At 35.1% G+C, this 24051-nt stretch overlaps 1 protein-coding gene across 1 annotated transcript; it reads right to left on the minus strand.

Moving 5' to 3' along the window:
- Positions 1 to 1987: 1987 nt before the first annotated feature.
- LOC149785958 (dynein light chain Tctex-type 1) lies at positions 1988 to 18360 on the minus strand. Its single transcript, XM_089976213.1, has 5 exons — positions 18243 to 18360; positions 12808 to 12849; positions 10587 to 10710; positions 4705 to 4782; positions 1988 to 3066 (listed from the first exon to the last, which is right to left on the minus strand). Exons 1-5 carry the CDS (start codon positions 18270 to 18272, stop codon positions 2996 to 2998), a joined length of 345 nt encoding a protein of 114 aa, XP_089832339.1. The 5' UTR covers positions 18273 to 18360; the 3' UTR covers positions 1988 to 2995.
- Positions 18361 to 24051: the final 5691 nt, after the last annotated feature.

Raw genomic sequence — 24051 nt, forward strand, 5'->3', positions numbered from 1 at the left:
AGATGTTTTCAACTAGTTACTTTATACTGGTGTTATTTTGTGCAAGATGCACCAGTTTGTCAAATTTGATACATAGCACTAAAATAATAGATGTAGATTCCTGTCCAGAAATGGTTACACGTCAATCAAACTTTGTCCCAGAAATGTGACAATCTAATCAAAGTACAGGGATTAGGGAAAATGGCCCACAAAATTGTATTTGTATTTCAATGCTACTTTTTGTACAGACATGCTCAGATGGTAAACATCAGGGTCACAAAAATGCTTTACACATCAAGTTTGCAGTTCCGTGTGAATCAGTGGTCAAGAGGATCCCAGGGTAACGCAGTCATTGACAAGACTAGACAGAAATGTACCAGATGAAAAGAGGAAAACAAATTTAACAATGTCAGCATGAGAGAAAATCATTTAGTCAACAAGGCTGTACAAACGGGATTGCCAAACATCTGGGACTATTCCAGAGTTTTAGTTAGGCAAGTGCCTTACAGCAAGAATTTAATTCCAGACAAGTACATTTTCATAAACATCCAAGCAGATTTGGAAATCCAGTCAAACCATGGAGTATCATGCAGTTGGTTTTATCACTCAATGTATCGTGATTTCTCAGTTTATATTAGCTGCATTGACAACTCATCTGTGGCAAAGTTTACTCAGTTGATGTTACAAACGTTAAAAGTTGTTCACAGCATACTGAATGCTCTTGATCTGACTCATGATTATCTGTGAAGAAAGGAGACAAAGTATACATGGCCACAGACAAAGTTATACATGGTCACAGACAAAGTTATACATGGTCACAGACAAAGTTATACATGGTCACAAAGTTAGACATCGTCACAAAGTATACATGGTCACAGACAAAGTATACATGGTCACAAAGTTAGACATGGTCACAGACAAAGTTATACATGGTCACAAAGTTAGACATGGTCACAAACAAAGTTATACATGATCACAAAGTTAGACATGGTCACAGACAAAGTATACATGGTCACACACAAAGTAGACATGAGAAGTTTAGTATATATTGAAATAGTTTATTTCTACTTTCTTGAAAATCAGACATTCTATAGAATACATATACTCTGACAAGTTCTACAATTGAGACGTAAATTCCAACTCCATTGCAGCTGCTGCTTAATCTCTGGGGATTCTATTAAGTCTTTTTAAACTGAAGAGTAGTAAGTAATGAATCAAAATAAGAATGTCTTTTAAAAAGATATTGTTTACACTTATTTTATTATGCCGGGGGGGGGGGGGGGGGGCTAAAATTTACAACTACAAGGAGGAAGCACTATCCTGGAGTGTTTTCAGTTTCAGAAATTAAAGACATTTTACTTATGCCTGACAATTTTAGGACAAGGATTAGGCCAGGACAAGTGACCTTTTCCTGTGTCACTTGTCCCTGACAAGTGGGTAAAATTTTTTTACAAACCTGCTAAGATGGAACAAGATAACATTTCAATTTCAGCATGGCATTAAGGTATGCACAAGTCAGATAAAGGAATGAAAATTTAAAATTACTTTTGTACCTCAAATTATTAACCACAGCATATTACAGATCCTGATTTTAAATACACCTGCATTTAATTTTTGTTGATTTTTATTCATTTTAAAGTGTGTCAGTAGACCCAAATGCTTAAACTGTACTAGTTCTCTAAACAAACAGTTACAAATATTTTGAACATTGTTTATCATTTAAGAAAAGTCTAATTAGATTGTCCGCATATGGAGGAGAATTGGCAGTGAAAAATATTGCCAGGTGAAAAATCAATTGATTTTTGTGTGATGAAGTCAGCAGCCTGGCTCAAAGCCTGTTTTGATGTACAGGTATACAAATAAATGGACAAGAGCTACTGAAATATTCTTCTGCACAGGCAAGGCAGTAATTGTTTCTGCACATGAAATCAAAGTTAAAATCTTGGTAAGTAATATGCATGATTTGCCATATTTCAGATTCTCAGGCTAAAAAAACACCAACAAACTCTGATGTATATATAATGTTTATTAGTATTTAATGTTTATTTGATCTGAATGAACAGAAAAAGTGACAATAATGTAATAATGTGTTATTGAAATGCTATTAAAATGCAAATCAGTTCCATGTCTTTCTATATATATAATAATCTCTTTATTATCTGAAATTGTCATGCAGGTTAAAGACAAAACTACCACCATGCTCAATGTATGCAACAAGTCCTATTAACAGTTTTCCAGTACTTCAAAGGAATGATTTCTCAGTCTACATTTTGCACCTCTGCATTGAAAACTTAAATGTTTCTTTATCCAAAGCAATAAACTTAAAAAACTTTTTTTAAAAGCAAATAATTCAATGCTAGAGTACTGATTTTGTTATTTAGTGAAATTGGATGCTATTTGAGCCTTGGCAGATCAATTTTGGAACTGTCATTATTGGTTGTAAAAGAAATGTCCACTTTATTTTTTTTAATTAAAAAAACAACTTTTTACAATGCCTAAATCATCCAACTTTTTCCAGAATTAACTTGTCTATGCCTGAACATTTTGTATATTTATGATATCTTGTGACAGTCGTGTGTGGTCATCAGTTATAAATGCAATTCAGCAAGGGTATACAACTTTGCTTTGGGAAGTTGAATTGCAGAGTAGAAAATTACATTCCAGTCCATTGATTGGAATGTAGGTGAAGAGGATAAACAATAAATAAAATTCTCTAAAGCTGATGTAGTGTTCAGCATGATAGATCAATGAGATTAACTTCCCATGGTCTGCATTAAGTTACCATGCCAAGAAATTTCAGAAAATTATAATACATTTTACGGGTCCACATCTTGTCATTTTGGGGGATCTTTTTTCCATTTTAACAAGCTAGAAAGCAAGATAAAAAGATGTGGAAATAAACTATTAAATCATAATGAATGTACATGTCCAAATGAACAAAGGTATCACAATGAAAAGAACTGGCTCTTCCAAGTCCATCCATCTGTCTGTCTGTCTGTCTGCAGATATGATTGGCTTATATTGCCAATCCGAAGACACTGACAATGCAGTACATGGTTTTGTTCTCCCACCTCACAGTGCAGCTTCCTGGCAAAAGAAAGTAATTTGGGTGAAGTCAAAATGTCACCAGCTTTCTGGCAAAAGAAAGTAATTTAAGTCAAAATATCTCCAGCTTTCTGGTAAAATTAAGTAATCTGAATGATGTCAAAATATAACCAACTTCCTGAGAACAAAAAAAATAAAATAATTTGAGCGAAGTCAAATGATGACCAGATCTGTTTCTGTGAAACATGTATGCTCCCACAGCAGACCCAAATTATCTAAGTCTTCTTATGTCTACAAAGGTGTCGTAATAAAATCGTGTGCTTCAGCTTTTGGCTGCAATCAGTTGACTCATGGATGTCACCAATCAACATCAGATTCATTCCCACAAATGTGAAAATGGCCAGGTTTCTCAGTTTGGAGAAATGACATGGCTCGTAATGTGAAGAAACTCTAAGCTATCTGGTTTTAATGGAACCCAGTGATGTTTAGGACCAATATGATATTATCTGGTTTTAATGGAACTCAATGATGTTTAGGACCAATATGATATTATCTGGTTTTAATGGAACCCAATTATGTTTAGGTACAATATGATATTATCTGGTTTTAATGGAACCCAATGATGTTTAGGACCAATATCTTTCAAGATTCAGTATTATTCTGATGATTTGGCATATACAACTTTTTGCACATAATCGTGACAATGGGGTTTCAATGGAAATTTTCTGTGACTGGTCATGACAAGAAGATCAAACTGGCAAACATGCACGTTGCTGAAGGAACCATCTCTTGCTTCATTATTTTTGCCAGGTATGAAAAGAGTCTATCATGGGGTTCAGCAAACATTAGCATTTAGAACAACTTGAACCAAAACTTTTAAGTAATTTTCTATGACTGACTTCATGGTAAAGTGGGTTAAGTGGGTGCATCTCAGATTGTTATAGTTTCAAAATCATTCATGCAGAGAATGACGCAAATCCATCCAAGGGTTTAACAAATAAATATTTAAATAAACAAACTAATGAGATGTCACTGGTCTCTACTATAAATAAATAAAAACCATGTTGCATCATACAGATTTTAGCATCCTTCTAAAGAATTTCATCCCTTTCCCTCAAATAAGGCTCAAAGTTTTTTTTATTTAATTGTCAACACAATTTTATTAAAACTTCACAATTAGAGACTTTTCTGCCAATAACTGCATCATGTCATAAAGCTGTCTTGTAATTTGGTACATGTATCGACCTTTTAAAAAGTCTCTTTACTTTTTATGGATAATATTATTTAAAGAACTTTGTATATGTTTTGCAAAATACCCAGATAATGTCTGATACAATGAAATCGGTCTCCAATTTAGTGATATTAGGAGTCGAACTGTTGTCCCCATTCATCCATACTAACAAGGATTGATGATCTAGGGTAAGGGACATACCATTTGAATTTCATGGGGGAAGAAGGGGGGGCCTGGGATTGTCCTTCAAACCCAGTGGGATTTTATTTTTACCTTACAATAACTAAAAACATTTTTCAGCTAATGGATTGATGTTTCTATAAATCTGAACAAGAATATTTTCCTAAATGTTGGAAAAGCAAGGGTTTTGACTAAAATCAAAATTAAGAGTGTAGAGGTTTGTTCCTTTCCTTATATTATTTACATAATCTCACCATTTACCAACTTACCATCAGTTTGATTGTCCCAGAAGCATGAACTTGCGGTGTGCAGACCAGCTCCATTCTTTTGCATTATAACACAGGTTACTGAAAAAATGATAACAAAATTGCATATTATGAACTAGCTGGTTTTGTAAATAATGGCAACAAATATGGCACTACTATAGCCTTGAGATGATAGTACCGGTACTGTGGTGCCCAAGTCTCAAGTTAAAATTCTGTGTCAATCAAGAAATTAATATGGAGTTCACTTTTGATGGGATGAGCGGGGAAACTCAATCTCACACTCAAGACCACACCTAATATCTTGTATTCAGTACCTGACAATAGATGACCTATTTTATTATACTTGTTAAAAAATTATGCTGTGTCCTTTCAGTTTTCAATCCAGTATAACCTTGATACTTCCAAAATCAAACACATCAATAAGCCACATGACTTTAACTGTCAGATGTAAAACCTTTTATTGCCTGAAATTTTTCAAGGCCAAGTACAGAGGCACTATGTAAAGCTGCCAATGAGTAAAGTGACCGATACCCCAAATATTAACATGTGACATATATGGCTTAAATGAAATTCAAAAGTGCACAGTTTAACCCACCCATGCATTAGTTTCTTTCCCATTAGTTTACTCTGCCTCACTCTCCTATGGAACATCTATTATTATTATTATTATTATTAATTTAATTTTAGTAATATCTGTTTCCACCACCTTTCCTTGTCATGTAAATACGTTCATATCTTGTTTCTTGTGGAGCAATTTTATCTAGGATGTTGAGTCAGTGCTAAAACAATCTGATAGCCCAACACCAGAGGCCCCTCTAATTTCAGACTGGACCTGTCCTGTATTCTGGAAGAGGTGCCTCTTGGGCTTGTCCAAAAAATAAAAAAAATCAAATTTGTCTGAGAAAATTTTGATCATGCTGATGAAATGCAGAAATGAGTTTTCAAGATGTTGACATACCAGCCATAACAAAGCACAGTTAAAATCAGATCACCTCTGTCCTATGTGAAGTGGAAAACTGATTTTAATCAAATTTTAACTTGGCATGTCATGCTAAAAAACAAGATCTTGCACTCCCAAACCCCCTGACATGGTTGTGTTTTGAGAAAACAGTTGTTAGTAATCTTCAAAACTAGAACAAAAAAACACTATCGGCAAATTCCCATTACATATAGCATATATAAACAGTAAACAGTCATGATTAGAGTTGATGTATAACTATCCTTTGGGCATTTTAAATGGCGATAATTAAATCGCAGTGAGGTCAAGTATAAACTACCCTTTCACATATTCCTTAATTGGCTGATAATAGCTAGTGGGATGTGTTTGAAGACTGCAATGGGTGACCCATTGTACTAATTTACATAGGTACACATGGAATAACCCTATAGGTAAATCAAAGAGAAGCTAAATGTGTGTAGGAGAACAAAACTTTTTATGTATCGTTGCTTTGAATGAAAATATTTAAACCATAGGTATTAGCTGTTTTTGACAAGTTTGTAAACCATATGTATTAGAGGTTTTTGACAAGTTTGTAAACCATGTGTATTATAGGTTTTTAGTTTGTAAATCATGTGTATTACAGGTTTTTGACAAGTTTGTAAACCATATGTATTACAGGTTTTTGACAAGTTTGTAAACTATGTGTATTACAGGTTTTTGACAAGTTTGTAAACCATGTGTATTACAGGTTTTTGACAAGTTTGTAAACCATATGTATTAGAGGTTTTTGAAAAGTCTGTAAACGATATGTATTACAGGTTTTTGACAAGTTTGTAAACAGTGGCAACGTGTTTAAACCATATGTATTACAGGTTTTTGACAAGTTTGTAAACCATATGTATTACAGGTTTTTGAAAAGTTTGTAAACAGCGGCAATGTTTCTTTGAAGTCAGATTTTACTGCATATATAAATGCTAAGCATGATCATTTCATTTGTCAGAATAATGTTCAAGTGTAATTCATGTTTGAAACCGATTTAGGTAGCAATTAGCTATAAATAGTATCAGCATAGCCAATCAAAAATAAATTTCTGAACTGGTCGACAGAGTTTTACTTTGTTAAACACACCAGCAAAAATAAAAACAAGTGGGAGAGGCAATGAATTCTTTGCACATTCTGCAAACATATTCACATGTCAACTTGGTTCTGACCATGACTGGCTCAGAGAATCCAGTCAAGAAGTTCACATACCATGACCATTCAGCTTCTGGTGAGTGTAGTGATGAACTTTAATAACATCCACATTACCTTCAAATCCCCTATTGAGTGTATATTTAAACTATAGCAATTGAAACGTTGTGTGTAAAATAATTTTAAAAAAGGGGAATTGTTGGGCATATGGAAATTCAAATCCGATTGTGTGGAATTTCAGTCAGGGCTTGTTATTATTTTAAAGTCACCAGCCCTGGACCTGTGTCTAAAAAAAATTTTTTTTGAGCACTGAGAATTAGAAGAAAAAAATAATGCAATGTTACATCTTGTACCCAATGAAGCATGATAACTAGATCATACCAAACAGTACAGGACTAATCACTAGATCATACCAATGAGTACAGGACTGCTATATATGGCACCCAATGAAGCATGATAACTAGATCATACCAAACAGTACATGACTAATCACTAGATCATACCAATGAGTACAGGACTGCTATATATGGCACCCAATGAAGCATGATAACTAGATCATACCAAACAGTACATGACTAATCACTAGATCATACCAAACAGTACAGCACTGCTATATATGGCACCCAATGAAGCATGATAACTAGATCATACCAAACAGTACATGACTAATCACTAGATCATACCAAACAGTACAGCACTGCTATATATGGCACCCAATGAAGCATGATAACTAGATCATACCAAACAGTACATGACTAATCACTAGATCATATCAAACAGTACAGCACTATTGTGTCAGTAGCTCACATCAAAATCTGTTCAACTTTTTTCACAAATATATCCTTTTCTAGATATATAGTTCTTTCCTTATTTTCCACAAAACCATTCTGACCATGATTGGCTCAGAGAATCCAGCCAAGAAGTTCGGACACCATGATCATTCAGCCTCTGCTGAGTGTCGTGATGAACTTTAATAACATCCACATTACCTTCAAATCCCCTACTGAGTTTATATTTGAACTGTAGCAATTGAAATGTGTGTAAAATAATTTTAAAAAGGGGGAAATTTTGGGCATATGGAAATTCGAGTCCGATTGTGTGGAATTTCAGTCAAGGCTTGTGACTTTTTTAAAGTCACCAGCCCTGGACCTGTGTCTAAAAAAAAAATCTTTGAGCACTGAGAATTAGAAATAAAAAATAATGCAATGCTACATATTGTACCCAATGAAGCATGATAACTAGATCATACCAAACTGTACAGGACTAATCACTAGATCATACCAAACAGTACAGGACTGCTATATATTGCACCCAATGAAGCATGATACCTAGATCATACCAAACAGTACAGAACTAATCACTAGATCATACCAAACATTATTATACGCTCATTTTTTCCCCATTAACTTTACATTGTCAGAATCGTTCAGTAATACCCAATACTGAACTCGCGCGACAATAAACATATAGCATTTACGTGCATAAAGGAACTACTTTCTATGGTAAACAAACAAAGGATGAAGATGCCAGCACTTTTGATTTGTACACAAATCATGTACACTCGCGTAAGAGGGTCTTTACGTTGTTGTTGTTTAAATTTGTTTCTGAATGAACTAAAACATGTTTCGTGGACTGCCACATACCAGCTGTTTTGGCACATTCTGCGTTGATACAATGTTACGAATTTGGGCTAGCTATAGTATATAAACATACGCAAGATAATGTCCTTACAAATAACATACAAGTGACAAGTCATATACTCTCTTCTTTAGCTGGTGATAAGAATGGCAAAATAAAATAAAATATACATGTACTTACAGTTTTACATCCTGAATTTCCTCAAAATGTATTTTCCTAATTCTGCAAATCTGAACTACATGAGCCATGTCATAGGTTTTCAATCTGGATTACACATTTCGAAATTGTGCTGTAATTTCGATGATAAGTGCAACTGCATCATCCTTACTGCACTCAAAATGAAATAAGCATTAAATTCTATAGTGTCTTTTTGATAATTGCAATTGAAAGACTTCATATTCTTCCCACATTATGATTTCAAACATTCAATGACAGAAAAACATTTGCAGATGTAAACACGCTTCTCCCGCGCCGCTTCAATCCGATGTATTTCATGTATAATTTGCACAGATGAATCCAGTCCAAAATCACAAACTTTCATCAAATCAAAACAAAATACCAAAATATATTCATTCCAGATCAAATGGAAAAGTTGTTGCAATGCGCATTCATTCACAATATGACTGCAAATTTAAATTTTAACTAGACATGCCATTTTCTTTTGAAAGTTATGTCGAGTGCACGACTAAGTTCAAATTTATCTGGGTGGAGTTATGTGCGCATTAATAATGATGTTATTGTGTAATGACAAATCTGCGCTTGTGTATTTAGTTTGGAATACGGCATTCATTCATTTACATTGTTTCTTGTAGTGTATTTTGTTTATATAATCAAACCTTAGGTAGAATAAAAAAAATGAGCATATAATAAAAAGGTTACTGCATTTGTGTGGGAAAATATGAACTCGTTTTGTCGGAAGGATATACTGCACTCCCAAGGTCGTGCAGTGTTCCATCCCAAAACGCGTTCATATTTTCCCATACGAATGCAGTAACCTATAAGTACAGCACTGCTATATATGGCACCCAATGAAGCATGATAAATAGATTATGTCAAACAGTACAGCACTATTGTGTCTGTAGCTCACATCAAAATTTGTTCAACTTTTTTCACAAATATATCCTTTTCTGGATATATAGTTCTTTCCTTATTTTCCACAAAACCATTCTCAAGATTTTTTGTTTATTTTATATATATATATATATATATATATATATATATATATATATATATATATATATATATATATATATTATGATTTATTGGAATGGAATAACAGAAATATTCTGTCATCACCTTTGATAGCTGTCAGTAACATTATGATCAAGAAATCTAAGCTATGTTTAGACCAGTGTTCTCTACCTTTTTCGGCCACAACCACAACAAGTAGTTTTTCTGTGCCTCACAACCCTGTTTTCCCTGATTTGGGTTGCAATCTGGGGTTAGGAAACACTGGTTTAGATGCTTTCTTGGTCAAGTGGTATGTATGGCTGCCTCACATACAGGTTGTTGTTGTCGTTGTTGTGGGGTTTAATGCCATTTTTCAGCACACGATAGGCTATCCATGTCAGCCAGTATTAATGGTGGAGGAAGAACCTGGGAAGAACCACCAACCCACGAGAAGCTACTGGCAAGCTTTCTCACATAATGACATGAGTTGAATCCGAGACTCAATCCCACGCAGACGGGAGTGAGATGGCAGTGATCCGTAACAGAGAGCGCTTTAGACCACTCTGCCACTCAGGGCCCCCACATACAGGTAAATCAAGTTCAACTCCCATGATGGTCATATTCTTTTTGTTTTCTTCCTTTCTTATAAGCCGTTTTACCTTGAATTAGGAAGGTGAATTATGCCACCATATATTTTTTCTGTCTTCAGTTATTATATTTAGAATACAGTAAAAAATCTGCTACTTCAGTTTGTTACACATATTGCTAGCCGATATGTTATAGCATAAAATAAAATAAAAATTTTCTTGCTCTAAATCGTAGCTGTGGAGAAAATATCTGAACATATGAGTTCAATTAGGCTGCAACATTTACATGTATAAATGGCTTGTGTAGTAAAATGTGTTGAAAATTCGAAATTATGCAAATGAACAAATATTTTACTTACCAATATATTTGAATGGCTTTCCAAGTTTTGTCAGTTGATTTAAGCACTGTTCTACAACATTAGATGTCCACTGATTGACCTTGTTATGTTGGTATGCATTGCCCCCAATGGCCCCTTCAATAGCCTGAAAGTAATTGAAAATGTTGGAATCAAACAACTGATCCCAAAAACTGTACTGAATCGTCATACTGGACTCAGACATAATAAGGATATAATTATCAAATGAAATGAAAATCTAAATTTCACCGATTCATAGCAGTTTAAACGATCTCCACCTTTACAGTAAAGCTCTCCATGCATTATTTTTCTTATGCTTCCAAGGTCTTCATAAAGAACACGTACCTTAATGTCACAAAGTCTGCAGCACTTACAGTACAACTTTTACTGAATAATCTAAGTTTTCAACATGAATGTACAACTGAACCATTCCACTCATGTCATCACTTTTACATCATGCCTGGATGGAAACTCGGCTTGTGTTGTTAATAATAATAATAATGACTTTATTTAAATAGGGTAACACAATTAGCTAAAAACTAATCTACCTTGAGGCCCTCATACAAAGGAATTTATTTATTTTAGCTGCATCTCTGAAGCCACTGGATATATTGTGTTTGGAAGAAGGATATAGAGTGGGCATTTCTAATCTCAACTGGAATACTATTCCAGAGCAGAGTTCCAGAGTATTGGAAACTTTTTTTAAATAACTCATTTGGTTTTGGAATTTTATACTGTTTGGTAGACATGGATCGCAGGTGGGGAGTATTACCAGGTAGCTATACTGGAATAATGATTGTAAATATTTGGGAGCACTATTATGAGATATCCTGTACATTAATTTGGCTTTTCTCAAACAGATTTGGCCTTTAATAGGTAATATTTTTAACTACCAGCTAAATTTTCCTTGCTTTCTATCTGGATTGATATTAGCCCAAATGCTCTTTTTTGAAGATGTGCCAGCTTTGCTATGTTTTTTTCATTTGAATTACCCCATACTGTACTACAGTAGTCCAAATAGGGTTGTATGTAACTGTTATAAAATAGTTTCCTGTGCCTTTCAGGGAGAAAGTATCTTATCCTACTGAGAAGCCATAAACTTGAATTGACTTTTTTACTGATATGTTTGATATGTTCAGTCCATGATAGGTTATTATCTACCAGAACACCAAGCAGTCTATCATGACAGACCATTTGCAAATTTGTATCCTTCCATGTCAGACATAGTTCATCACTATCAAGATTTGTCCTTCTTTGCCGTGTTGAGATAAGTAATATTTTAGTTTTACCAGTATTTACCACCATGCCACTGCATGTGCACCAGTTTTCCAGTTTGTTTAGGGCATTCTGTAAAGAAATTTCGAGTTCATGCTTTGTGTTTTGGATGTCTGACAATGTTGTGTCATCTGCATAGAGATCTGTAAATGATATTGAGTCTCTTAGTAAAAGTGGTAGGTCATTAATAAATAAAATGAATAGTAATGGACCTAGAATTGAGCCTTGTGGTACTCCATATCTAACTGTTTCAGGTTCAGACAGAACATTATTTATGTAAACATGTTGTGTTCTCTCACTTAAGTAAGAAGTAAACCATCTAATTATTCTTTCATCACTCTGGTTGATTTTCAGTTTCTTCAAAAGGATTTCATGATCCACCCTGTCAAAAGCTTTCCTGAAATCTACAAATACAGATCCTATTATTTATTCTACCTTGGTCAAGTGCCTGAAGCCATTTATCAGTTAGGGAGATCAAGGCAGTCTCACAGGAATGGTTCTGTCTAAAACCTGATTGATTAGGGTTTAACAGCAAGTGTTTGGTTAAATATGACATGAATGATGACAAGTTTGGTAGTATTGAGGTTGGTCGGTAGTTATCAGCATCATCCTTAGAACCAGATTTGTGAATAGGAGTTACTTTTGCAGTTTTCGATAGTCTGGGGACAGATGAGGTTGCAATACTTAAATTAATTATGAATGTTACGCTATCTACAATAGCAGTTAACATTAACAAGTTGATGATCGCAACTTGAAGTAAAAAATATCTAATACTGCACACTACTCCTCTTACACCATAATATAAATTTCATTATTACAATAATTATATTTTATTTCTGGCTTTTATTTTCACATTACAAAATGATTATGATTAAAATCCTTAAGACTTTGAATATTTGGTAATAATGACTTGCATACAATCAGAACTTGAAATCCCAATAAAGCTCACCTCTTTTATGATGTTTGTCACTTCATCAACAACAAATGCTGTCTGAAAAAGACAAAAAATAGTAAGAATAAATAACGAAAGGCCCAATTATGGCCAATACCTCCATTACATAACTTGAGCATTAACTCTCTCAAAGAGAAGGTTTGTTAATCATTTTAAAAACATAACCTATGTAAATTATCTCCTAAACTTTATCAAATGTCAGTTTTAAATATTTTACTTTAGTCTGATAAAAACTCTTTCCTGTCACCCATATCTTAACAATCCGAGGCCAGATCATCTGATTAATACGTATGGCTCATTATTATTCTCATCCAAGAGTTTGATTATATAAGTCTGAGATAAACTCGATTTCCACAATAATAACAAGCTCAGCCAATTAGATGAAAGATTACCTAATTAACATGCATGCCTCTCAGCTTTTTCAAGCTCTTAATAACATAAGAATATGTTCTAATCTCATCAGATAGATGGCCTCCAGAGTGGAAACAGGATCAGCCTATCAGATAAAATATCACCTGTTTTCATTTGTTTGCAAGGTTTCTTTTTTTATTGACTATGTTGATGGCTGGACAATGGTCACATGGCCATATTACAAACTCACCATATTATAAAGTCTTATGGCCAGGTGAGGTAAAAATGGGGATATCATGTATTACAGTTGATAATAGTGCGCCAACATCTGCCTAAACAGTATGATTACATATTGAACAAATGTCAGTCTAACTTCAAAGTGTTGTTATTTATATGCTTTCATTTTAATGTGCCCAACCAGTCTACTAATCTAAAAAAAAAATAACTGCTCAATGTCAAGATTATATCTTAGGTATCCTATGATGATGTTATAAGGCTCAACAGCCATACTATCCTTACTTCCTCAAATCACAAGAAATTAAAAGAACTATCTCTGCAAAATTATGTTAAGTGCTAAAAGAGAAATGGCTGTGAAAATTCTCCTGGTTTTACAGAGTTGGCTATGACCAAAAATTGGTATAGCAAGTTTGCAAAGTCAGGATCATTTAACTTTCAGTATTCACATTGATCTTCTTAGGAATGTTGCCATTATCATAATTTATTATTTTATCATTGTCTTCATGATCAAACATTGTTTCACCAAAGTTACACACTGCACTAAAAATACAGTACTCCCTCATTATAACACTAAGAAGTAAACATTTCACAGAAAGACCACCTTGTAAGAAAGTAAACAACCTCATAGCAGGACCACCTTGTAAAAAAGTAAACAATCTCAAAGAAAGGCCACCTTGTAACGAAGTAAACAACCTCATAGCAAGACCAACTTGTAACGAAGTAAACAACCTCATAGCAAGACCACCTTGTAACGAAGTAAACAACCTCATTGCAGGACCACCTTGTAACAAAGTAAACAACCTCATAGCAAGGCCACCTTGTAACGAAGTAAACAACCTCATAGCAAGGCCACCTTGTAACAAAGTAAACAATCTCATAGCAAGGCCACCTTGTAACAAAGTAAACAACCTCATAGCAAGGCCACCTTGTAACAAAGTAAACAACCTCATAGCAAGGCCACCTTGTAACGAAGTAAACAACCTCATAGCAAAATCACCTTGTAACAAAGTAAACAACCTCATAGCAAGGCCACCTTGTAACAAAGTAAACAACCTCATAGCAAGGCCACCTTGTAACAAAGTAAACAACCTCATAGCAAGATCACCTTGTAACAAAGTTGTTGTTGTTGTTGTTGTTGTAGAGTTTAACGCCATTTTCCAGCACACGATAGGCTATACATGGCGGCCAGTATTAATGGTGGAGGAAGAATCCGGGAAATCCCCGGAAAGAACCACCGACCCTCGAGAAGCTACTTTGTAACAAAGTAAACAACCTCATAGCAAGGCCACCTTGTAACAAAGTAAACAACCTCATAGCATGACCACCTTGTAACGAAGTAAACAACCTCATAGCAAGGCCACCTTGTAACAAAGTAAACAACCTCATAGCAGGACCACCTTGTAACAAAGTAAACACTCTCATAGAAAGGCCACCTTGTAACGAAGTAAACAACCTCATAGCAAGGCCACCTTGTAATGAAGTAAATAACCTCATAGCAAGGCCACCTTGTAACAAAGTAAACAACCTCATAGCAAGGCCACCTTGTAACAAAGCAAACAATCTCATAGCAAGACCACCTTGTAACAAAGCAAACAATCTCAAAGGGGGCCCCGAGTGGCCGAGTGGTCTAAAGTGCTCTCCATTACGGATCACTGCCATCTCACCTCTGTCTGCGCCGGTTCGAGTCTCGGATTCAGCCAGTGTGGGTATGTGAGAAACCTTTCTGGTAGCTTCTCATGGGTCGGTGGTTCTTTTCAGGGTTTTCCAGGGTTCTTCCTCCACCATTAATACTGGCTGCCATGTATAGCCTATCATGTGCTGAAAAATGGCATTAAAACCAACAACAACAACAACAACAAAACAATCTCATAGCAAGACCACCTTGTAACAAAGTAAACAATCTCATAGCAAGGCCACCTTGTAACAAAGTAAATAATCTCATAGCAAAATCACCTTGTAACAAAGTAAACCACCTCATAGCAAGACCACCTTGTAACAAAGTAAACAATCTCATAGCAAGACCACCTTGTAACAAACTAGACCATTCATATCATTTTATGAGAGCTTTGGTGGTGCTCTACAGTTTTGTATTTTGCATAGGGTTAGAATTTTAAAGAAAAAAATTTACCCAGCTTTCCTCACTGGTTACACTGGCTATTTAAAAAGAATTTGTATATCTTAAATATAGTTCAAAGAATTCTTTAATTCCCTCTGTTTTGGTGTATGATTGATTGGTGTAATATGGGTTAGAGAGTATACAGCTTGGTCTTACTCCAGATGTGCACCTTTCAAAAAAGTGCTAGCTCCATTTGGTCATTTTCACTTCCTGAGCTATCAGAGGTAAACTGTATAAAAGAGAGCAGACAACTTTTTTTACATTTGATATATTTGGTAATTCATTCTTTACACTTTCATAAACTGGTATTGTCTAGTCTGGCAAAATTAATTTTCCCTATTTTAATAGCTGCTATTGATAGTGTACTTTAGACTAAATTAGGCTGATTTATTTAGCAATGGGAGCAGTCATTATAGTTAGCAGTGTGCTTAGATCATTTACAATTTCCAAAAGTATAATATCCAAAGAAATATCATCCACATTACATTAATGTAGCATAGAGGTATGCCAATATTCTCTCTACTGTGCATGTTTTAAATGCAAACAACTTCACCATACATAAGTCACTCTCTCAAAAGTACATAATAACTGGTGAGCGCCCCTTTAATGAAATGGGAGCCATGACCATACAAATACTTCTTTATAACAGGAAATGTGTTGTAATGAATGGCCTTATAACAGGAAATGTGTTGTAATGAATGGCCTTATAACAGGAAATGTGTTGTAATGAAGGGCCTTATAACAGGCTATGTGTTGTAATGAAGGGCCTTATAACAGGCAATGTGTTGTAATGAAGGGCCTTATAACAGGAAATGTGTTGTAATGAAGGGCCTTTTAGTGTGGGATTGTTGTTTGCAATATACCTTTTTACTCTCATCCCATATTATAATGTGTAAAAGTCTGATTTCTGTTTTTATAATTAGGAATTGTACCAAATAATGAAATGTGCCATGGTTACATTTTTTGTAATTTATCAGTTTGAACAGAAATTTAATAACCAATAGACAATATTGATATATTATACGCCATACCTTCTTCATAAATTTATTAAACACCAGCTGTAGTGCAGTCACAGACAGCAATGGAAGCCTTATTTTCCATAGTGCCATTATGTTCTTCATGAAGATGATATAAGATTCAGTAGCAAGAAAGTCAGGCAGAAATCAATAAGTATATTCATTTTTGTGGCAAGAAGATGATCAACATAAATCCAGGTGAGAGAGAGAGACAGACCATGACAGAGAGAGACTGAGAGTATCTTTTAGTATTAGTGTCACCTCAACATTTGTTTACATGTTTCAACTGTTATCAACATGGACAGAAAATTTATACTGGTATTAACTAACTTGAGTATTTCTATATTTTTCCAGTCAGTAGGTTTTGATAGAAATCCTTATGGTAAATACTTTGATTGGGTGAATCAACTTCCCACCATAACAGATAATGAAAATATGGAATTCACCAAAACCATGCAGAAGCAGTATATGGTAGTCACTTTAAACAGTACCAAAATTAAATCACACTGTACTGAACTCTACCTGTCGGATATCAAAACAAGCAGAATACTTATCTTCTCATTCGTAAAAGTTTAACTTATTTATATATCTTTAATAAGCAGACACAAGAAAAAAATTTAGTGTATACAAACAAGTGTTCAAATTTAGGATATAGCGTAATGAGTCAAGAGTGAGTGGCCACTTGTACCAACATCATAGGAAATTTATAGTACAGGGTAATGAGTGAGTGGCCACTTGCCCTGTCATCATGGGCAGGGCTCTCAACAGAATTTCAGGAGGAGTAGTCTTCACTCTTCACTCATGAAACTTATGAGACCCCAGCTTATTTCTGGGAGTCCCTGGCATAAACCCAGAAGTCCCTCACTTTTAAAAGGATAGAAAGAAATATTAAAAGGAAATGCTCATTAATTTAATATCTGAATTCAATTCTTAACCATCACACTAAACAGATTTATTTTTCAGTAAATAGAATGTTAAGTTTAAAATAATAGTTTGCTAAGGATTTCAGATGTAGATTAAGACAGTGGCTTTTCAATAATAACCAAACACTATAACTGCCAAGCACACCATTGAAATCTGAAAATAAAATTTGGTTTTCTTATGTAGACTTTAGTACTAGCGTTGAAATTAGTTCAAATGGTAACTGGGTCAAATGAATATAATTCTCCTGAACAGATTCTTTAGAAGCTTCAGTGGAATTTCAACTAAGGTGAACAAATAAAATCCAATAAAAAATAACCTCAAGTCGAAAACCCTTAATAAATTTGATTGTAAGCATGCATTGATGAGTAATGAGATATTACTGCCATTTTACTTTCACGAATAGGTAAATATATGATAATAAGAACTGAACAAAATGAAGGGTATTAATCTAAAAAGAGTATCACTAAGTACTCAAGTGAGTCAAAACCTAAGATTTCAAGATCATATTCTGCAATCGTTTTCGTCGTGGCAACAAAAACAAATACTGAAATTCTAAACTTGTTTTTGCAGAATGGCTTGCATAATACTATAACCCCAAACTCCCACACGTATACTAACTAAACGTAATGTAACAACTAATGGATTTAATTAAAGCATTCTGTCTACATAGCAAAATGTTATTATTTTCACAAGCACTTGGTGACAGTACGAGATATGACAAGATGCAGTATAAAAACTCTACGTTTGAAACCGAATTTTTTTCATCATTTGATCTGAGAGCAACTTACTTCTTCTGTAGACTGAAAATCGTTGTCCATTTCGAATTAAATTCTGAAATTTTAAACTTTTTATTGAGCAGGACAAGTCCCGTCCGTGTCGTTGACAACAAAGTCTCGGAAATTCTCGTTGACTCATTGAGTATAAGGGTAGCAACTCGTACAAGTGCGTTAAAAATATTTTTCCGCACACGGTCATGACGTAATTTTCCGCGATTTCCAACGAGTCATCCAGATTTTCAGAGCATTTGTTGTAGGGGCATTGACCTGAAGATGGGGTCGTGGCAGATAACAAACCTTAATAATAATAATAACAATAACAATCGAGATGTAGCTAGAGATTCCATATCGTGTTGCGGTCTGTAATAATAATCATGACTGTAGAGGTACATTTTAAAAAGATTCGTGGGTTCTTTGTTATCGTAGTATTCAAAGTTTGCAGTATTATTTCTGCATGGAACCACCTATCGTCTAGTTATATACCGAACAGGACCATACGTTACTAGTTCTACTTCACCAGTTGATTTCAGGAAAATATAGGGATTGCTGACGAGTTCCCTATTTTCAAAATGGCGATACCCCATGTTCTCAAACAGAATCTATCTTCTTAAAATCTCTATCATTGCAACGAGTCGGTTAACCAGTTTTTCGTCTGATAATATCCAGTGATGTTATCCAATAGACAGATCGCGTGGTTACTATACTGGCGAAGAACCAGGAGATCGAATCTATGGAAGAAAATAAAAGCAATCTGATTAAAATCTTATCACCACTGTCCTAGGTAGTGGAGATCTGATTTTAATCAGATTGCAAATAAGAGTGAAAATGTGAAGTATGGACGGTTGTTTTTTTTTTTTTTTTTTTTTTCTGCTGGCTTTCGCAAATGATAGGTGTTGACTATAAAAATTTGTTGTACACTATTTATTACTTTTCGTTGGAGTTGTTTAAATGGTCGGAGGTCGACATGTACTTTCATGTTCATGTTGGTGGTCCTTTCTCAGAGACAATCCCATCTTCGCTAGCCAAGGTTCCGAGATGATAACCCTAGATACACCTTGGCGTATCGAGCAGATATTTCCGTGCATAGGATCTCTGAATATCATTGGATGCGGTGGCCCTGGCGGAAGATCAATGGATAAAACTAGATAGAGAGAGAAAAAAGGTAAAAAGAAAGAAACTAAGAGAAGAAAAGTACAAAATGATGGAAGATTACTTTTTGGAGCAAGACGAATGCCTAAAACAAGTACAGATGATTCAATTTTGAAGAAAAAAGTACAGATTCAAAAACATACAAATCAAATAATAATTTAATTTAAAATCCAAGAAAAAGAAAAAAAAATTGCAATAAATAAAAATCATACCATACAACAACATATACAATATAGCAAACACTTACAAGTAGGGTAGGAGGGCCTCCCTAACTGGTTTGCAAAGATCAAATAGGAGAGCACCCTCCAAAAAATAAATGTTTACCTCATGTGGCGTGATAATAGTAAACCTCGTCTTGGACCTCTCAGTAACCAAATGCTCAGTTTAAGTAATAGTAAACCTCGTCTTGGACCTCTCAAATGCTCAGTTTGAGTATGCTCTTGAATTAAGGAAGAAGGAAGAATTAAGACAGAACAGACACGCATGCAAATAAATTTGAAACTTTAGACATAGAGAAAAGACACGCATGCAAATAAATTTGAAACTTAAGACCAACGTGATTTTCATAAGCAACCTTAACAACATTCTACGACAACTTTCAAAAGTCTCCAATGTGCAAATATGGAAACCAAAATAAAAGATGCAACATATGGATAGAAAAATCACTTTGAAACCTTACTCAGTAGTGTTAAAACGATTTGAATAAGGACTGTGTTCATTCAGCTTTCAAGGCCCCCTCCAGTCCTGTTGAACTAATCACATTATCTGAGATCCAAAGTGCCACAGCTAAACAAAAAGTCGTAAATGTCCAGGCTCACATTTTTTATATGTAGAACATTTAAAATTTTCAGATAGTAGACTTAATGTACTTTTGGTGATTTTATTTAATTGTATGTTTGTACATAACTTTGTTACAGATGATTTCACAAAAGTTACAATTGCCCGCAAGTGAAATGTAAAACTGGTAACCTGACGGACAAGAATAATTATAGACATATGGCTCTTACGTCAATTATTTCAAAAATATTTGAATATATCACACAACAACAATGCGAAGTCACAAAATCAGCTTGGTTTTTAAATGCTTCATTAAAAAAAACTCATGACTATAAGAAAACTGTCAGCTGTTATGCAGAATATGTCAGCCCCGTGTTTGCAAGATATTTTTTTTAGAAGTTAGTAAGGCATTTGATTGGGTCAATCATTGGACACTCTTTAAAAAGTTACTTGAAATTCAAATACCAGTCTACATAGTTCATACTTTAGTTAACTGGTATGACAAACAGTTGTACCATGCGAAGTGGGGAAGTGGAATATCCAACTACTTCCATGAACGCAACTAAAAGACTCATTCCACTTCAGTTGTGAAGTTAGAAATCTTCTGATGTAAACAACCTATTATAAAAACTTAAGACACAATACGAGGTCCCAGTCAAGGGAAACTTAAGATAAAATACCAGGTCCCAGATGAGGGAAACTTAAGACACAATACGAGGTCCCAGTTAAGGGAAACTTAAGACACAATACGAGGTCCCAGTTGAGGGTCAAAAATTAATTTCCGGAACATTTTAAACATTGTCAGATCTTTCACTTCAGTTTTAGTAAGCTTCCAGGCAATGATAAGGTATACTTCCAGGCAATGATAAGGAATACTTCCTGGCAATGATAAGGTATACTTCCAGGCAATGATAAGGTATACTATTTTTTTTCAGAGGGCAATAACATTGTCCTGAACTACAATACAAATAAAAATGTTTACGTACAAGATATAACTATGTTAATATATAATTTAATATAAAATCTACTATCATAGGCAATATTAACTATAGTATATGTTGTTTATACAAAGTGATATTAGTCATTTAGGTTCAAATTATGAAATAAGATCAATCACACGATCATTGTTGGATTACCTATTAAGCACACTTAGCAGGTGCTATGGCACCAGCCCAACTTGGGCACCAGAAGAAGAAGAAAAAAATCAAATTAATTGTTGATGATAAAATTGACTGAATTATATATGACCATCTCGGTCTGCATGTACGAGTATTTTGATTTGGAATGATGGCAACACTGGTATTTTCCCCCAATTTTAGCTTTTAATTTTGTTTTTTGTTTCTTTTATTTTCACATTTTGTAGGAAGGCGGGGGGGGGGAGGGGCGCCAAAATACTTTCAGTGCTTAGGGCTCTGGAAGGCCTTATTCCGGCACTCCACACAATATAAATTAAATAATTTTAACACCACCATCAGCAAGGTGCAGAGCCTGCAGTCTACCGGGGATCTTTGTCAGTGGGCAGTTGTTCGCAATGTGTGACATGGTCTGCAGAGCTCTACAGCAATACGAATAGTCAGTGGCCTGGTCCATCGGACAAGGTTGACTGCACAACGCCCCTGTCCTGTCCTGTCCGGAAACAGTTCAGCATGGTCCACAGATGTCAAAAAAGGTTGAAACCAGGACGGCAGACAGATGGCGCAGCTACGAGGGAGTGGTTTACGACATCTGTTGAAGACCACTCATCAGTCCATGCCGACATAGCTGTCGTATCCTCCGGCACATTCAGCAGTCTGCTTGGCTTCGAGACATCTAATCTGGTTTGGTCCGTTGCCGGAGGATAACTGTCTTTGGCTTCGAGACATCTAATCTGGTTAGGTCCGTTGCCGGAGGATAACTGTCTTTGCTAAGCGATAATGTAAAATCAACAAGCGGGACTGGTGAAACCTCAAGTGTATACAGTACTTTAATAACAAGATGTCCACCTATTGGGCCGTCCAGCCGAGTTTGTAACGGCAGTGTTGAATTAAACAAGGCTGTTGTCCACCGCCCCGGGTTAAATAATCAGCTGCAAGACTGTACGAGTGCGTTATAGATCCTGTTGATTAATGCAGGTTAACAATTCCTGTTTTCCGCTTGCGGTGGAAATATATAGCTTTAAATTCATTTGGCAAAAAGACACATCGGAAATGTCTGAATTACTTTATCATCGAGAGTAATTCTAAACTGGTTAATGGACGTGTGAACGGAGAGGCCACAACCGAAGACCACTTCCGCTCGGGTACCATCGGCTCCCACGCCTGGATAATTGAAGACTTTTTCAATTTTGTTATGCGGCCTCCAACCACCTTTTCAGAGCTATTCCATATGTAGCTTAGATGGCCTTTAACGCAACTGCTTTCCAACCGCAGGCACCGGAACCGCTAACAACGATGTAATGGCTGCGAGGAATGGAACTATTCCACTAGTCTATTGCATCTGAGCCATCCCATCAACGTCAGCGAGGTGTTCTTCTGTTTGGCCGCATAAAGCTGATTAAGTTGCGTTTGGTTCAACCAGACGGGGACAACTCCAGTTAACTTTATCAGAGAAAGCTTCAATTTCGCCGCGTAATCGTTTCGTATTGCACTCCTAATTTTTGCAAGATGCTTTGGGCTAAGGTCAACCTCAACTTTTTGATAGGACATTATTATTTGAGAACGTTGTATGGATTTTTCACAGCCGAATTAATGATCATCAGTCGACCACTCAAGCTCTGCAACGACAGTGCTGTCGGAGAGAATCACAGCAATACATCAGTAATCTGGGTCATAGTGGGCTCCTGTTACACGTGCTTTGAAATACATATCTAACACGGACTGCATAACCAGTTACAGCTTTTAGAAGTTAAAGTAATAAACTGGTAACAACATACTAAAGTCGTGTTAAGAAAACATTTTGGTATTGGTCCTGGCATTTTCAAAAGCCGATAATACGCAAGAGCAATTCGATGGTTGCTAAAGTTAAGTAAACTGTTTTAGTGGAGTTTTGGTAACTGTTTATCCTTATCCTCACCTCACTGCGAAATTTGCAAAAATCATTTGTATTGTTCGTTGATTTACAAAGTGCTCTTTTGACTAAAGTATTATTCTTTGATTATTGTGAATTTATTCTAACGAGTTCTAGACAGTGCCATTTTGATACACCAGGACTCTTGACAGACCACAGTACATTCGAGGATCTGGAATATATTCGGAACATTAAATTCTTTAGGACCTGTGATAGAACGTTTGGATTTAATTCACGTTATGTATATTTAAATTAATTGTTTGTCTGTTAGTTTTAAAATATTTTTAATTCTATTACAGGTTATTGTAATGTACTATTGTTTACTGGACTTGATTTTTTTCCCAGAATTAAGTTCAGTTCTGTTTTACTTGACTGATTTTTTAAAATCTATTTCATTGATGTAAATACCTAATAATAGAACTATTGTATCTATTTGCTGACCTTAAAATCAGTGATAGTTTTGGTAAACAGCATTTTATTATTTTTTATATTCTTTCTTAGAGTAAGAATTATTTAGTCGAGTCAAGGTCATACCTGGACTACTTGACGTGAGGCACGTGTTAATTCGTAAACAGACTTCTATTTTTTCCCAGTAAGATGAACTCTTGACCTCAATCCAGGCATCTGTTTTGCGTTTTAGTTAGTCTTATAAAGTGATGTTATGATAAGAACTCTATCAGTCGTGCCTTAACAATTGAGGCGTCAAGTTATCTTATGTTTTGTTCAGTTTGGGGCTGAATTTTTATTTTCTTCAAATTATTGAATTCAAGTGATTGTTTTCCCTGGAAATACAAAACTGCTCTAAATTAATTCTTGGACAAGGACATTTACCTGAATTTATACGAAATTC

The sequence above is a fragment of the Sinohyriopsis cumingii genome, chromosome 12 (assembly GCF_028554795.1).
Source record: "Sinohyriopsis cumingii isolate HCF-2022 chromosome 12, ASM2855479v2, whole genome shotgun sequence".
Classification (NCBI taxonomy): domain Eukaryota; kingdom Metazoa; phylum Mollusca; class Bivalvia; order Unionida; family Unionidae; genus Sinohyriopsis; species Sinohyriopsis cumingii.

Bases quoted from the DNA above. Each gene is read 5' to 3' on its own strand.
- LOC149785958 (XM_089976213.1), bottom strand. From the start codon at position 18,272: ATGGACAACGATTTTCAGTCTACAGAAGAA. The intron at 10,711-12,807 runs GTGAGCTTTATT...AATTACTTTCAG, and splicing joins TGACAAACATCATAAAAGAG to GCTATTGAAGGGGCCATTGG. The intron at 4,783-10,586 runs GTAAGTAAAATA...TCATTTTTTCAG, and splicing joins AAAGCCATTCAAATATATTG to TAACCTGTGTTATAATGCAA.